Source organism: Ambystoma mexicanum, chromosome 8 (assembly GCF_040938575.1).
Source record: "Ambystoma mexicanum isolate Mex_15411 chromosome 8, UKY_AmexF1_1, whole genome shotgun sequence".
NCBI lineage: Eukaryota > Metazoa > Chordata > Amphibia > Caudata > Ambystomatidae > Ambystoma > Ambystoma mexicanum.
In genome coordinates this window covers 1491100914-1491118219 of record NC_090929.1, presented here as the reverse complement: position 1 = coordinate 1491118219, position 17306 = coordinate 1491100914, and the positions used below count along the sequence as shown (strand labels likewise).

At 47.5% G+C, this 17306-nt stretch overlaps 1 protein-coding gene across 1 annotated transcript in view; it reads left to right on the top strand.

Annotated features, from left to right (window-relative positions):
• Positions 1-17306, top strand: part of ACTR1A (actin related protein 1A) — a 569768-nt gene that overhangs the window by 379755 nt on the left and 172707 nt on the right. The window contains exon 9 of the mRNA XM_069611673.1: positions 1950-2011. Coding sequence (XP_069467774.1) covers positions 1950-2011 — 62 coding nt within the window. The remainder of the gene's footprint in view (positions 1-1949; positions 2012-17306) is intronic.

Here is a 17306-nt window from a genome sequence, read left to right as displayed (position 1 = left end):
TGCTATCTGAATCTTCTGGATTTTTATTAGCCTCCCCGTCATGCCTGGATGCGGCCCTCTGCCCCTATTGTTACACGACTTAGCCGTTTCCCTGGGCCAATCTTCGTCTAATCCAAACTCCTTTCCTTTTCGGCTGGAACCACACCTAGAAGTGTTCATAAGGGCATTCAACAATGCCCTTTTTCGAGCCTCCATCTTCGCCATGCGGTAACTGTGGTTGATTTGTTAGCTTTACCTCCTGTATCAAGTAAGTCCTTGTCCATGAAGGTTTTGGGGAGAGTTCCGTTGTGTCCCCTATTGTTGGGCAGCTCATTTCCGGTCCCAGCTCTGCTACCCCACTGCTCCCCAGTAAACCAATCTGGGGTTTGTTTGTTCTCCCATTCGGCTCCTGAATGTGGAAGCCTAGTCAATTTCCATTTGGGTAACCCGTCTGTTCTTCGTTTTCCAGGCAGTTGCATTGTGGTACTTGTAGTTTTTCTGTGTGGTGCTGCTTCCTGGGAAACATGCATCCTCTGAAGAGTCTGGTGCATGCTGGTCACTGTAGTTTATCAGGAACAACATGAAGGAGTAGAACAAGAGGACAAGCCAGGACAGAGGCACCAATGTGCATGTATGGTGGCAGGCAGCCTACACCAGGTTGAGAGACGCCCTTGGCCCTCTTGGCAGGGTCCTATTCAAATGTGAATCTCCTTTTGCTGAATCTCAGATGAGTATACAGTGTGTGGATATAATCATTGTGTGTTGCTGGAGTTTCTTTGTCTAAGCTTTGCTGCTCAACCTTATTACCAAGTGAGAATTTTGTGTTGAACCTTTGCATGTCCACTAAGGTTGGCCTTCAGAATCGTACGCCAGTAGTGCTTCTGATGAATCTAAAGTCCTCTGGTAAGTGCTTAGTATATCCAGTTCTGAGAGGATGCACAGGGTTTTTCACCAATTTAGTCCTGACACTCACAATGGTAATCTAGCAGAGAAGTGTGGCTTCACTCTTCGGAGAGGGAGAGGAGTGGTATTAAGGTACAATTAGTCGCACACATCAACACACAATTAACATATTTATTTATTGGGTTTTTATAATGTGCCTGTACAGCAAAAGGTGTTTCAAGGCGTGTATTTACACTAAGTTTACACAGTATATGTACAAAAAATATACCCATTGTAACAAAGTCCCGGATCAAGAAATGACTCCAGTGCAAAAAGGCTACAGAGTGGTGCTACCCTGAATTAATATATACAGCTGCAACCAGCATATGACCGAACATACCTTAGGGCGAGATAACTCGCATAGGGGCAAAATGGGGTGCTCTTGAGGCACCAACCAGATGGTCATGGTCTAATAAGGGCAGCACATGAGAATTTGATTGCATCCTTGAAGACTTCAGTAAAATGCTGTATGGCTGTTAAGTCAGGATTCCAAAAGCCCAGAAAACAGTTTAGAAGACAAAGTATGCTAAAGTTAAACCCGGATGTACTTTCTGAACTAACGGCACTCTTGGGTAACATCTCTCAAGCTGATATTTTCAAAGAGACATGTGGAAGTCAGTTTACACTTTAAGCAACAATTAGACTGGAAGCTAATGCTTGGGTCAGTGATCAAGTGGGATAAGCCATATATGCAGTCTTCCTTCCTAAACAAGAAAGTTAAATGGTGGGGAGTGGCAACATATTATTGAAAGTTTCACGTGTTATTTGGATCTTAACAAAATGATTGACCCCTAAAGAAGTCCGGTGGTAAAAGCGGTTTAGTATGTACGTGATCCAGTACTCATTCAAAGTAAGCATAAGGATATTTGGTGTGTTTGTCTCTCGAAAATAGGTGCATTTGCGCCCTGAACCTATATTGAAGAGCATTATTTTCCAATTTAGCTTCCTTCCAAATAATACTTGGATGAACTACTGTCCTTCTGTCTATTTAAAGTTGAATTTCCGTAACATTTTTGCTTTCATTTTAGGGTTTGGTGACCGCCTTTTGAGTGAAGTGAAGAAGCTAGCACCGAAAGATGTTAAAATAAGGGTCTGTATCTTACTAAAAACAGATTTTCATCTTTTTTTCCATGAAAAATAAAATGTCACTTGCATGTGTTCAGAAAGTGGTCCATTTGCTTCGGCGAGGCAAACCGTTTGAAAGCGTGTTTATACAGTTGTAGTTTGTGATAAAAAATGTAATGCGTTTTGGCGTCAGAGGGCCTACTAGGTGTTAACACAAGCTCGTCCTGTCGCTCTTCTAGTGTTTGTTGTTCCAGGAAATGACTAGGCGATTGTATTTGGGGTAGTGAAGTGTGACTAATGGTGTATCCAGCGGACTTTGTACAGTTATAGTCCCCGTGGAGTATGTGCATTAAGGAGTTGTTGAATACTCATAGAGATGCTGAGCAATGGGACTAAAACAACTGTGGGTTGTGTAGTGAAAGAGGTTGTGCATTGTAAGGCATGCACTGTGGCAGAATCTAGGCTGAATTCCTGTGCAAAGCGAAGGTGTGGGTAACCTGACCGGATATGGTGGGTTAGGACTGTTGGGTCCGAATCTACATTCCAGCTGGGCAGATGTGGGGTCAGAAGCTGTCCATGGTTGGACAGCCGTGACCACTTTGAATGGTGCAGATCCTTGCAATTGGTGGGCTAGGGCACACCCTAGCCAGATTTTGGGATTAGATGGGAGGGGCTGACGGCTAGCTGTTCATCCGATCGGTTTGGTAAAAGAAGGCTGATGCTGAGGACGACCGGCATCGCCAAAGCACCCTCCCGTTGAAGCCCTGCCTCTCTTCCAACGATCCAGGAACCCCCTCGCTGGTGCTTCGACTCTTGGGCTGGCGAGACAAACTAGTCTGGACCCCGAGACGCCTGCCATTAGAAGTGACCCAGGGCCATTTTTTGAGCTGTGCAGCTTCGCACAAGGCCTTTCCATTGCATCAATAGCCATCCTGAGTTGTAGTTTAGGACTCTACAGGTCATCTAAGGCCATCCCCCAGTTGCTCTCCACCATGTGTCTCGTCTGCTGCTCCATGATCTGGGTAAACTTCTCTGCCGTAACCTGTCTCCTCTTGTTGTGGGACCTACTATGGTTGCTGTCCTAAAGTGCCTGGGCTGTCCTGCTGTAAGAACTTTGGAACCATCCTAATCTGAGCACGGACAGCCTTCTAGCTGAAACCAATCACAATGCCGACTGCCCCCACTATACCTGCAGCAACTGGACACCCAGTAAACAAGACCAAAGGAAGAAGTAAGTGGCCCCAGCGATAGTACACTAGGTTGTTCACTGAGAAAATGAAGTTCAGGACACAAGTCTGCATACTCAATTTCTAGTCCCCGTCCTGCCATAGGGATTCTATGGTAGTGAAGTATACTCCCAAGTATCCCTAGCCTGGGCGTGGTTGGTGGAGTTCTGGTCTAGGATCCCCACAGGGTGATCACTAGGCTGGTGGCATTGGGAGACTACCCATAATTCCTTTACTTACCTACAAACTCCCGCATGCTTTGTATCTGGATCTGTACTCGCCTGTTGGCTTTGCCAGAGCTTGCCATGGGGGATATTTAAGACTTGCTACCTGCACTTACCTGGAACACGGACTGTTTTGATGCACTAGGCCTACCTTATCTGGAAGGGAAGGCCTGCTTAAGCTTTAGGGGCCTTAGATTTCTAAGGCAGAGTACATTATTTAGGATTGTGTTACATTGTCTTTTTAACTTTACTGTTCAAAATGTCACCTTATTATATCATTATTTCGAACTGCTTTTATGGTTTTAGGTGTAGGTGAACTCACATTGAGATCAACAACTGTGCATATGTAGTAACAAGGTACTGGCCTTGTTAAGAGGCAATGGGAACTCTCTCAGCTGGGGATTGGAGGCCCACCCGGGAGTAATCCAGAGCCAGCCCTTCCCCTTAGAGTGATATTGGTCCAAGTTCCTATCCCGCTATTTCACTCCTGCAGGTTGCTGTTGTGTGTCTTGCACCATACCTCCAGCAGCTAACAGTACCAGCGTTTCACCGCAGAGGGAATGAGAGCGACAAGAAAAGCAACACCTTTGCAGTGGTGAGCACAGACATACAACGTTCTCCACCGGCAAGAAAAGCTGCACAGCTCTCTCCAGTGCTGGCGAGACACACTGCAGCCCACCGTTCCTGTCCCAGACCACCAAGGACTTAAAAATAGGGCTGTGCAGTCCAAACAGACTATACTTGTCCAAGGCGAGCACAGTAACGAACCGAACAGGCCTCCTAACACAAACTGGAACATTGAGTGCCTCGTGCCACCATCAGTCTTCTGCAGAGGGCCCGTGTAGAGAAAAAGGGGCAGAGCTCAGCCCACTATTTCAGAATTCTGCTGTTTGTCACAACCCGGGTGGTAAAGATAGGAATAGATTAGACAGGGAAAGACAACCAACAGTAGAGGGTAGTGGTGATATAAAAAGGGTAAGAGTTTGTGTGATTTTCGGGTTGGTTAAGCGGGGGTGGTGGACCAAAAGACCAGCAAGAGAAAGGAAGGAGCGATGGATTGTGTAGGCGATTTCTAGAGAAGGTGAGGCATTGTTTAGTGAGTGCAAATGGTACTGCAGTGTGAGTGTTTGTGTGGCAACTGGCAAGTGTGGTCAGGTGTGTTAGTGTCAGGTGAGTTGGTGTAAAGAGTAAGTGTAAAGTGTTGGGCACAGAGTTAAAAGAGGGTGGCTGAGTAGAAGGTGGGAGGAGGGAGCAGGAATAACGAGGAGGGAGTAGTAGTGTGGAGGACAGAGGAACAGTCGAAGGCGGAGTAACATTGAAGAGTGGAGGCGAGGCCTTAAAGGCATGAGATACCGGAGGGACACGAGGGAAGAAAGTAGAGGTGGGAGAAGAGTAGTGAGCGGTGAGAAGATTGAGAGGAGAATGAATGTTGCAGATGGTAGACCGAATCAAGCAGGGTGTCTGCAAGGCACAATCTCGAACACCGTAGAACACTAACCTCTGGATAGTGTAGGGACCGTTTTGCAAGTCCCTGAAGGACGTTGGTTCTAAAAGACATCCTGCCTTTAGATCCTTGCATTCAGAATAAAGCAGAGTTTAGACAGGGGGAGGCAATATTCAGTATCTACTAACCTCTGGTGTCTGGGATGCCTGTGTTGGGGAGAAAGTTCCTATTCCCAGGAGGTGGCCTGACAGACAGCAGGCTGTGTTAGAGTATTAGAGGGGAATAGCCATGTTTTGATAGCTTTATGGAATGCGATGTGTGAGGGTACAGATCTGAGGGTGAATGGGGAGGAGCTCCATTGTCTGGCCGCAAGGAAAGGGAAACTGACCCCACCCCCTCTGGCACGCTTGACAAGAGCTACAGGAAGCAGATTAGTGTAAGAGGTTAGGGTAAGTCTGATGGAGGGAGGATGTTAACCCTTTGAGAGAGGTAAAATGGGGCTGTATGGTGAATGCACTTGTGGGTAAAGGCGAGTGTCTTTAAAAAGGATATGTTCGCAGACGAGCAGGCAGTGGACTTGTCGTCTGGCTGAGGAAATGTGGTCCCTTTTAGGAATGCCAATGCCGACACAGAGGGCATTATTTTGGATGGTTTGCATTTTGTCCAGGTTTCTTTTTGAGGGGCCTGGGAAGAGGACATTGCAGTAGTCCAATCTAGAGCCAATAATGGCTCTGGCAATAGTTCACAGTGGTGAGGAATGGCCTGGCCGCGTTAAGCAGTTTGGTGTGGAAGGCTGCGGAGGAGGCAATAGCGCTAACCTGTCTAGACATAGACAGATTGGCGTCTAGGTAGACCCCAAGCTTTATTATGGCCTGGGATTCTGAGATAGTGGAGTTGTCGATAGTGAAGGACGAGTATCGGGTGTCGAGTTTAGTCAGAGTGTCATTGGGTCCTAGCAGTAGTAACTCTTGCCTTGTCACCGTTGAGGCACAGACAATTTTCAGCCATCCAGGTCTGGATGGTGGCGTAGGTGGTGTTGAGGGTCTTGCGTCGGCCTCGTAGTCGCCTGACAAGGGGAGGAAGACTTCAGTATTGTCGGCGTAGTTATAATGCCAAGTGAGGCAAATATGTTAGAGAGGTCTAGTGAATATGTTGTAGAGAGTGGGGGGATATGCAAGAGCCCTCTGGAACTCCACATTGCATGATGGCTGGTTATGCAGATACTTTGTCGGAGAATACTCGCATGACTCTGCCTTGGAGGATTGTAGATATTCAGGTGATAGCGTTAGCAGAGAAGTGTGCTGAGGTAGAAAGATGTTGACTGAGAAGCTTATGGTCGACAGGTCGAATGCGGCCAACAAGTCTAGGTGGAGTAGTAAGGTGGGTTTCTCTGTGTCTCCGATGTCATCCATCTGTGTTTTTAGGTTGAGCAGGGCTGATTTGGTTCTGTGGCAAGGGCGCAAGCCAAATTGACGGGTGCCAAGGATGTTGTTGGATTCAAGGAAGTGTTGGACTTGTACGTAAGATGCTTTGTCCAGGATATTTAGTAGGAAGGGGACTGTGCCAATGGGTCTGTGGTTGTTGGGAGTGTTGGGGTCGAGTGAGTTTTTTTTTTAGGAGGGGGCTTACCCAGGTCTTGTCCATCGACCGAGGTGCATTATGGTACTTGTAGTTTTTCTCTGGGCGGTGCTGCTACCTGGAAACCACTGTTCATCCCAGGGATCTGAAGTCTGGTGCATGCTGGTCGCTATAGTTTCTTGAACAATATGAAAGGTAGAAAAAACAAGCGGTACGGCTATAGGGCCATTACAATTTCATTAGCACCCTGCAGGGGGGCGACCACCAATCATGAGGCTCGGAACGTGGGCTGTACTGTATGGTACAAGCCCTTGTTCTGAACTGCCTAGCAGCCAGCACCCCTGTTAGGCAGAAACCTGTGCAGTTCCCTCTGGGACCACTGCAAAAGATTTAAGACTACAGGTGTTGGCAGTAAACCCACTTGGTAGCAGTCTGCACCGCACAGATTCACTGTGGTAGCTGTGGCTGAGCAGTCAGACTTCCCTCAAGAAGAGTTAGGCAGTATACAGAGGATACATAATAGGTACAGAGGTACAATAGCACAAGCAAACACTGACCAGAACTAGGTGTCAAAGTATAGACTTATTTATTAAAGGTACACTCATAAACTACACTAGCACATTAGAAAAGATAAGAAAGTCAAACACAGTTACTATTACTCATGTGTACATCCCTAATCGTTTGTTGGACAATTCTAAGTTAACACCACTTATTTCCAACCAGAGGTGAGCGCTTAACGTTAGATGGTACTCCAACAAGTATTACCAAAAGGGAGGGAAAAGCAGGAATAAACAGAGCAGTTAGGTAAAACACTTTTCACATAAGGTTGGCAAAGACAGTCAATAGTGGAACAAGGGGAATTAATTCGGGGCCCGCGTTAGAGGGAGCCAGGCGAAAAATGTGCCCAAGATCACACAATGTCACAAGTCTTTGCCGGTGAGTAGAAAACGGTTTTACTATGGTTCTGAAAAGTTTAGTTAGGGTGTCCCAGACCTACCCAGGTTCGAGAGCCGAGGGCTAAATCTACCCCGTACAATCGGTGGCAAGGGAGGCCGGGCGGATCACAGTACCTTTAGAAGTGGAAAGATTCCTCCAGCGGTGGTAGTCGTTCCTGGTAGTGGGTGCAAGTCGCGGCGTCGTCCCGAGGAAGAGGTGATCTCGACGGGGAGGAAGGCTGCAGGTCGTTGCACTACCAGGGATGAGGCCAGCCGTGGAGTTCTCCGGTCACAAAGGATTTTTACCCCTCTTTCGCGGTTGAGGTAAAAAGTGGTATCCCGGTTGCCGGGGTGCTTGGCACAGGCAAGGCGGCCACGAAATGCTTCGGGACGGCGAAAAGAAGGCAGCAACTGGTTGTCCCCACCAGTTAAGGGAAGAAGACTCTCCGGCGGGAGATCTCCTCTGTCGTCGGGAAAAGTGGTGAGACGATTCTTCAGGGCTTCACCGGTGGTGTCGTCTTGGCAGGTCGGCTCGGCTTCTCCCTCTTCGGCTTCTTCGGTCCTGTGGCGACTTCTGAAGAACCAGTCCCAAAAACCCTGCTTTTATGCAGCAAACCCCCATTCATACAGCCTAGCTGTCACTCAAACATGCTAAGTGGTGAGCGGGGTGGCTCACCACTTGGGCCAATCACACTAGAGTGCGACCTGAGTTGGCAAGGCAACTCGGTCCAGGGTGCCTAAACCCCCTCCCACACCCTCTGTGGTACCCAGACAGAATGGCACCACTTTGGAGGGCTTCTGTGCAGAAGCCCGCCAAAAGTGGAACAAAGGCTCGACTCGGGTTCAGGGTTACTGAAGTGAACCTAGACGCCATTTTGGCAGCGAGTTCCGGCAAAAAATCCCAACCGGTGAATTTATATTAAATAAATAACCCGGCGGTATCTTTAACGTTGCCCCAAAAAGTGGTGCATCAAAAACCAATGGGAAATCCCATTGGGAAATATTCCGGGGGAATATTTCCGTGGTATCCACTGCCACCAGCCAGAACTCGGCGAGGAGGGACGGGACAGTACCCCCTCGACAACAGACCCAGGGGCAATCTAATTGCCCCTACCAGTACTTCCACAGTAAGATGGTTTGTACTGGTTAAGTTCCTAAGTTAAGACTAGTAAAGTCAATGGTAACTTTACAGACCCAGGGAGACAGTAGTCAGTCCCAGAGTGTGGAGTCTATGTTTGGGGGTCTCTAAGACACCCCTGTGCTACTGCACTGAGGGTGCTGTGTAACACACATTCAAAAACCAATGATGGCCTAGGGGGAAAATTACCCCCCCAGCCCATAAGCACATAGCAAGTCACAGAGAACACTCTCAAGTCATGTCCAAGAGTGAGGATAAAAGAGTCTCACTCTTGGCAGGAGACAAAAATAAACCCCACAAAATCCAGCAAAGCTGCTGGGGGACTCACTAGGTTAGGAAATTCAGCCTAAACAGAGAATTCTTCCTAACACTCCCCGTCCCTGCTGCCCCGCCCACCTCATCTCTTAGCACCAACATAGTTTCCTAGTGTGTTTCATATTTTTAAATAACATTTTTAAAAAGTAACTTTTGAAGCCTGGCCCACCGCCGCACTGTGCTGTCGTCCAGGAAGCCTGTTTTCAATGTTGATGTTCAGATGTATGTTTTTTTTATTTTGTAAAACACCATTAGCACCCGTGTAGTTAACTACACCGGTATTAATGGCGATATGGCCCTCTGCGGCGGACCGACCCTGTAGGTAATGGCACTGCGGCCCAAGTTGAGGGCCCAGGCGTAGCGAGGGTCCCTTAATGAGCGTGGCGGTGCCTTCACCTTCAGGGTTGGTCTGATGCTGAGGGGCATATCGCCTCAATATTAACACGTGAACTGTCTGAGGCAGGGAGTACTTCTTGTGCCTTCTGTGACATTGTGTTTATAGTGTGTTTTATTGATAGCTGCTTGACTTTTACTTGACCTGTTTAGAGGCCTAATACTTTAGTATGTTTGTACTATTTTGTTGTTTAACGTTTTTGAGTCCTTTATTTGTCATTAACTGTACTGTTATGCCACCCTTATAGTCTACCTTAATGCTCGGTGAAAGCATACCATGTTAGAGTGTAGTTAGACAGAAGTGTAAATTACTCTGTTTTATCAGCTGTGGTGGCTTCTCAGAACCCTCCCACAGAACCGGTTCTGAAAATCCATCTCAACAATGAGCAATTGATGAGGTCACCTTTGCCACTACACACGCTTGTCTGTGTTTTCTTCTGTGCTGACTTTGCTCGATGATTAAGTCATTCCTGACAGGCAATTTGCCATTTGATTATTATAATCTGTATTATGTCATAATTTGGATCATCCATTAGGAAACACAGGTGATGCTCTGGAAAGGACTTTACAAGAAGGCAGGTCTTCCAATGTATTGTGGGCAGTACATTTACATAGCAGCGATACTTGTTCTATTGTGTATTATTTCTTTTTCAGAGCCCTGTGCCTTAAAATCATATGCTCTGGTCATTCACTTATTGTCTTAGATTTGGGCCGTACACCTCCCAAACTCTTCTTTCTTGCATCAACAGTGACGAAAGTCCTGGAACAGGTATTCGACATCCTGAGAGCTAGTGATCTGTTAATTTCTTGAATTCTTTAGTCTACTCAAACCTGCCGTTATTCCGAAAAACGTGCTTCTCTGCCGGCAAAGTTAGGATGAGGTTGTTGGGCCCTTTCTTTCCTGTTCTGCTGGCCATCATGAGTGAGAGGTGAAATGTTTGTGTACAGCGTGAATGACAAGCTTAGAGAATGTCAGGTGAGTCCTCTGGAGTTTTCCATATGCATGTCAGTTGGGCCTGAACCGTGGTGGTATGTATGATGGTGACTGATGGATCTCTCCTCTGTCTTTATCTCGTCTGTCTTTATAACTTGTGAAGAGTAACTGGAACCCAATGAAAGTAACTAGAATAAAGCCCCCTTCTATTCAATGTAATGGAACTACTTGGTCTATCGGTCCATGTGGCAGTGATTCTCCAGCATGGGATCTGCCATGGATATGAATATTCCCTGTCAAGCTGGGAATCCTCAGTAAAAGAAAAAACAGATTCACTTTCACTTTTAAGTTGTATTTCTCCTCTAAACCAATCACTGTCATCTGGGTCATACTGCTCCCATCCAATAAGTCCTCTCCCTAAGTTCCACCTCTGGTGGCATCTTCAGATTTTTACTGCACGGTTCAGTTTTGCGAGTTCTCAAATAGCTTCCTGAGCTATTTTAATTTTTTTTCTTATGATTTTTATGCAAAATATTTGGAATGCTGACTGATTTTTTTTTTTTTTTTTTTTTTTGGTTTGTTTTTCTGTACTTTTTTTTTTTGTTTTATTATTTTATTTTTATGCGTAAATATCTTCGACGAAGGACAGAGGCCAGCACCGGCGAAGATCTTCATCCACCGTAGGATCATAATCGAAGTTTTGAAAAGGCATGGCCGTGGGCATACTTCACGCCTTTTCAACCATGAGTGAGGAGAAGGAAAGTCGAAGCCTCTTCAAACTCTGCGCAAAGTGTGTTTTAAGGACCGTCTTCGTGGAAGATCGCCATTGTAAATGCTTGTATTTCCTGCATCAGGATTACGAATAGGAGGGATGCGAGGTGTGCCGTGGTTTCTCAAAGAAAACAAAAAAAAAAGACTGCCACAGCAAACTGTCATTGTGGCTCAAGTTGAGCAAGGCCACTGACTCGGTCGCGGGGCAGTCAAGCCTCATCTAGGACTGGCCGGTCCACGGAGCGAACTCCCTCCGATAGGTCCACATCCTTTGAGGACACCCTGCTTGCGAAGGTCCAAGAGAAGGCCAAGCTGTCCAACACTAGCGCCGCTGGGTTTGCTGCTGATGCTGGTCCCGAGTCTGGTAAAAGGCGATTGCCATCACCAGTGACCTCTGCAGTGAGCCTAACATCAAAAGGGTCATCTTCAAAGAGGAAGTCCCCAAACCCATCAAAACTCTGCATGTCCGTGGATAAGCCGACAAAGGACCAGTCTGCAGAGGACCCGTCGAAGCTGGCAAAGATCTTGCAGCATGCTAGGTCAACAAAGTCGATGACTGCACCATCGACAAAAGCACTGACAAGCTCATTGTCATCTAAGTCACAGACAAACGCTGCAATAGCATTGAAGGAGAGTGGGGTCAAAGAAGGAGGTGGCGACCACTCCCCCAAGGCGAGATACAGACCAAGGTGGTGGCCACTCCGGGAGAGGGAGAGGGAGACTGACTAACAGCGCGAGTCGAGGAAACAAAACAATCATGTCTGTTCCCTTCCTGGACGACATCTGGAAGGAGAAGAGGTACAGGGTCCTGGATTCAGCCCCCAGCTGCTTAAGATCTCGCCCGATTAGCTGGTCTTGGCAGCAGCCAGGAAGCACTCCGCAACCCAGTCGTCTGCATTAATGGTACCTTCGGTCCAGGAAGAGAAGCTGGATGCAATGGTCAAGAGAATAATTTATACGGCAGCCTCTACCATCAAGGCATCCAACGCCCTAGCCATCTTGTCCCGAGATGACTGGGAACTATAGTTCAAGTTGGGTCCTATTCTGGACTTCAGCCCGAAGACAAAACAGTAGAGGGACTGGAGCACTTTCAGGAGGGGAGGAGGCTTCAGATCACGTGGCAGTTGACATCGCGTACACAGGTTTCCGCCAGATTGTGGAACGAGGTAACCTTGCGTCGTCAAGGTTGATTGAAAGCAGCTAACTTCCGCCCAGTCGTTCAGACTAAGGTACTGGAAATGCCATTCGACAGGGAGAACCTCTTCGGAAAGGCGTTCCACAAGTCTTTTCAAGTGATAAAGACCGACACCGAGACAGCACGCTCGTTGGGAACTTTGCAGCGACGACCGTCGTCCTTTAGTTCTTCCAGAGGTAAACCAGGAAGATCCTCCTAAGGATATAATATGCCGTACCAACCGCCTCTGTGCTCACCCTCTCAAATGTACAGGGGTCGCTCTCAAGGCAGCGGAGGACAGTGGCGGTGCCACGCGCAGGGCAGAGTTCTGACCCCCAAGCAGGCCCGAACTGGCTGTGGCCTCAGGCCCCCACCTAGGCACCCGGGTGGGAGGCCGGCTGACTAAGTTTGTCGGCACGTGAGAGAAGATCAGCATGGACAGATGGGTGCTGGGTGCTGTCGGACAGGGGCACACCTTGGAGTACCAACGCAGGTGTCCTCGTATCCTGCTGATTCAGCGACAAGAACAACACCGACGACACCTTCTGCAGGAGGTTTGGGCCACGTTAGAAGCAATAGAACCAGTCCCCCAGCATCTCCGGGCTCCGCAGTATACTACAGATCATTTCTGGAGCAAATAAAAAACAGGGGGGTGGAGGCCGATCCTAGATCTTCGTCGTCTCAACAAGTACTTCATGTCCCAAAAGTTCCAGATGGTCACGTTGCAACACCTGCTCGACAGCTGAAGCAGGGAGATTTTCTGACGTTATTGGATTTGGAGGACGCTGCAAGTTCCTCTGGTTCATAGTTCAAGGTCAGTATTACCAGTTCAGGGCTCTGCCTTTCGGTCTGAAACTGGCCCAAGGGTGTTTACGAAGTGCCTGGCCCCGGTGGCGGCACATCTTCGTCTACAAGGCATCCACATATACCCCTACCTGGACGACTGGCTAGTGCGTTGCCACTCAGGTGCTCTGGCAGGAGAACACACATCGAAGATGGTACATCTGCTGACAGAGTTGGGGTTCTCCATAAACTATCCAAAGTCTTGCTTGATGCCATCTCAGGAAGTGCTGTTTCTAGGTGCCCGACTCAACACATGACTTGTTTGGCGTCCCCCTTGGAGGAGAGGGTGAGAGCCTTACAGGGCAAGGTACAGCGCTTGTTGTCTGTGCAGAAGGATCTCACTCAACGAGGAGTTCCATCAGGCGATTTCAGTTGTGGGGTGTACAACCGCATCTCATCCAGAGAGCTCTGTTTCAGGTTACTCCTTAGCAGGATACAGTCACCACAGACGCCTATCTAGAGGGATGGGGAGCTCGCACCGGACAGTTGCCTGCCAGAGGCCTCTGGCAACTGGAGGAGAGGGACCAACACATCAACGTCCTGGAACTTCGGGCCGTATTCTGGGCCCTCAAGTCTTTTCTCCCATCTTTGAAAGGCAAGGTGGTGAGGATCTTCACAGACCATGCCACCACCATGTTGTACATCCAAAAACCAGGTGGGACCCGCTCACCAACGCTTTCCAAGGAGGCCCAGGACCTGTGACGCTGGGCCGTTCGTCAAGACATGTTCCTCGTTCCGTTTCACCTAGCAGACTCGCTCAGCAGGGAACTGTGTTCTTGCCATGTGTGGGAACTTAGCCAAGACCAGGTGGATTTTCTGTTCGGCAAATGGGGCCAGCCCCAGATCGACCTCTTTGCGATGTTGGCAAACACCAAGTGTAAGAGGATCTCCAGCAGATTCCCTTAACCGAGGAGCATGGGGGGGGGGGTGTGTCATCATTCCTCTGGGAGGGACAGTTCCTGTACGCCTTCCCACCATTCCCACTCCCCTTACGTGTGATCAACACACTCAGACAGTGCCACTGCTGAATGATACTTGTCGCCTCAGCGTGGCCGAGGCAAATCTGGTATCCGGACCTACGTTTATCAGTGGCCCCGTCCAACCCACTGCCGCTGTCTCCAGACTTTTTCTCTCCAAAGAGGGGGGGGAGGGCGCGATCCTGCATCATGACCTGGAGTGCCTGAACCTGGGGGCATGGCTTCTACAGCGTTAGAGTTTCGAGATTATGCTTTACCCGCAGAGTGTAAGGACATCCTCGCCAGGGCCAGAGCCTCGTCAACTTTGAAGTGCTACAGACATAAATGGAAACGCTTCTCCGTGTGGTGCCGAACTCAGAAGATTACCTCTCTGTGTCACAGCTCCACAACATCTACCATAGTTGCTTTCCTTGGTCAAAGCGGGACTGGCTCACGCCTCTCTCAAGGTGCATCTCGCCACCATAGCCAGGTAAACCAGGTCCCCGGGAAGACCTTCTCTGTGGTCTCACAGGCTCATCAAGGAGTTCTTCAAGGGTCTCTTCAGGACTTTGCCGCCGATTGAAGGCCCCTGGGAGCTCAATATTGTGCTGACTAAACTCATGGGAGCGCCCTTTCAACCTATGCATCAGGCCGCGCTCTAGTTTCTCTCACGGAAAACGGCTTTCCTCGTGGCTATCACCTCGGCCAGGTGGGTTGGGGGAGATTCAGGCCCTGTCTTGCAAGCAACCTTACTTGTCTTTCCATGCTTCAAAGGTGGTACTGTGTACACACCTAACCTTTGTGCCAAAGGTGCAGTTGGAATTTCACCTCAACAAACCTTTGGTGTTACCGGTCTTCCCGAATCTCTCATCGCCAGCGGAAAGGGCCTTGCATTTGCTGGACGTTGCTCGTGTCTTGAAGTTCGGTGTCCGGTCAAAGATTAGAATCCAAAAGGATTGAATTCCATAGGATCGATTCAATTTGACCTAAAACAAAAGGGTCGAATTTTTTTTTTTTTAAATATATATTTTTTTGGGTTTCCGTTTTGGAAAAAAAAGTGGTTTTTACCACAAAAAAAGGGGTTTAGCTGGGGAACCCCACAAAAAAAATGTAAAAAAAGTTTTGAAAAAATCAACCCTTTTGTTTTAGGTCCTTTTGATTCGACCCTTTTGTCATTTGATCCTTTGCATTCTAATCTTTGACTTATAACCTTGAAGTTCTACGTGGCACGTACAAAGAATTTTCGGAGGACTTCTCAGTTGTTTGTCAATTTTGTAAATTAAGAAAAAGCCTTGTCAAAGGCTTCCATCTCCAGGTGGCTCCCTGGCTGCATCATGCACTGTCATTAACTAGATAGTAGGCTGCTCCCAGGCCGGCCAAGAGCCCACTCCACCAGAGCTATGGCAGCAACGGCATTTCGAATGGATTGTGTCCTCCCACGTATTCCTCATCTTAGATATATCCTTACCTTTAGGTTTCGCCTTGGAAAATGTTTCCTCTCTCCAGCAGAGGGCACTCCACTCGAGGCGGCGAGGTCGATGTCCCTCGGCGGCCTCCATCGAGTGACGACATCATCCGTAGTATAATTGCCTCGAGCGCGCCCGTTGGATTCAGTTCCATTTTTCCGTTAGCTCTGCTTCGGATCGAAATAAAACGGCGCTTCAGTCACGGCAAATTATGTCGTCTTCTTCGAACCCGTCTACTCCGAAAACGGGGTTTACGAAATGTCTAGGGTGCGTACGAAAAATGTCGCTGACCGACCCTCACCGTAACTCTTTGGTGCCTCGGGTCCGAACATCAAATCGACGACTGCCGACCCTCACCGTAACTCTTTGGTGCCTCGGGTCCGAACATCAGATCGACGACTGCTGTTCTTGCCAATCTATGACCCATAAGGCCTTGAAAGAAAGACGAGGTAAACTGGCGGTGGTGGAGGAATCCTCAAAGTTTTCTTCGAGAGGGAAGAAAGACTCGGCTGAGTCTTTGGCAAAACGCCATAAAAAATCCAGATCGAGGAGTAGATCAAGGAAGTCCTCTTCTTCGTCCAAAAAGGCAAAGAAGAGACAACGCCGATCTCCCTCTTCTTCTTCCTCGACTTCGGAGGAATTTATTTCTTGTCCAACTAAACATGACTCCCCTAGAAAGTGGGAAGCATTTAGAGAGTCGATGATAAAAATAATTTGAGAATGCGGCCCAGACCCCCTCAAAAATGTCTGTTGAAGGTCATGCCTCTACTCACAAAAGAAGTGACAGAGGAAGGTCTAAAACTAGAAAATCCGACAAGAAATTGTCGAGGGTATATTCTAGGGACTCTTCCCAGACACCTAAAAAGACAGACCTTAAGAAAAAGACTCTAGACGTTGATGTCTCGACGAAAACATCTTCGAAGCCTCTGTCGGAGGCTGTCCAGTATAAAAGGTTGACGACCCAGCAGAAAAAAGTCACGTTGAGTGCTTTATCGAAGACCTCGAAGACTTCTTCAACGGCACCGAGTGTTTCGAAGGCTCCTTCGACTGCCTTCGAAAACATTGAAGAATACCTCGATAACATCGAAGGTAACGGCCACGACTTCGACGCCATTGACGCTTCTGTCGACGTCGACACCAATTACAGGGTTGAAACCTATTCCTGAGAAAGTATTTCACCCAGAAAGCAGACATGATTTTTTTCCAAACTATGTCAGCTGTATATGGAGAAATGTCCTCAGAAAATGAGGATGATGAAGAAGAAGATGAACCTGAAGTTTCGTCACCTGGAGTAAAATATGGTACAAGAGAAGTTCCTGAGGAATTAATCAACCCTCAATCAAAAATGCAGGATTTGTATGAATGTTTACAGTCTGCAAGTGGACTAGATACGTCCCCTGAATACGAATTTGAAAGACCAGATCCAGCAGAACATGCTGATTTGGGTTACAGAAAACTTATAAATAAAGTAAGAGTTTATGGGATAGGGTAGGAATTCAAGAACCAAAAAAGGCTAGATAACATATCTAGTCAAACAGCCGCTCTCCGTACATACCCTGTACGGGTGATATAGTTTAAACTTAGATTGAAATGTAAGTACTTTTCTTCTTATGCATAAGTTCAAAGAAGAGACACTTGATTGAAAGTAGTGGTGAGAGTAATATGTTTATCAAAAACATATATTTCGAACACTGAAGAAAAGGAAAAAGTCACTAATTCTGTCTTAGTGAGGATACAGCTGCCACTTCTCATATTTTAAATAGACTTTGTGTACCAATGCATTTCGGAGCAAATAGCTCCTTCATCAGGGTGAGTCTAATCTAATAACATAGAATAAGAATGTATATCGCATAACATATGAAATAACGTAAAAAATAGCGCAATATGCAATCATAAATCACAATAGAAAAGGTAATAAATTAG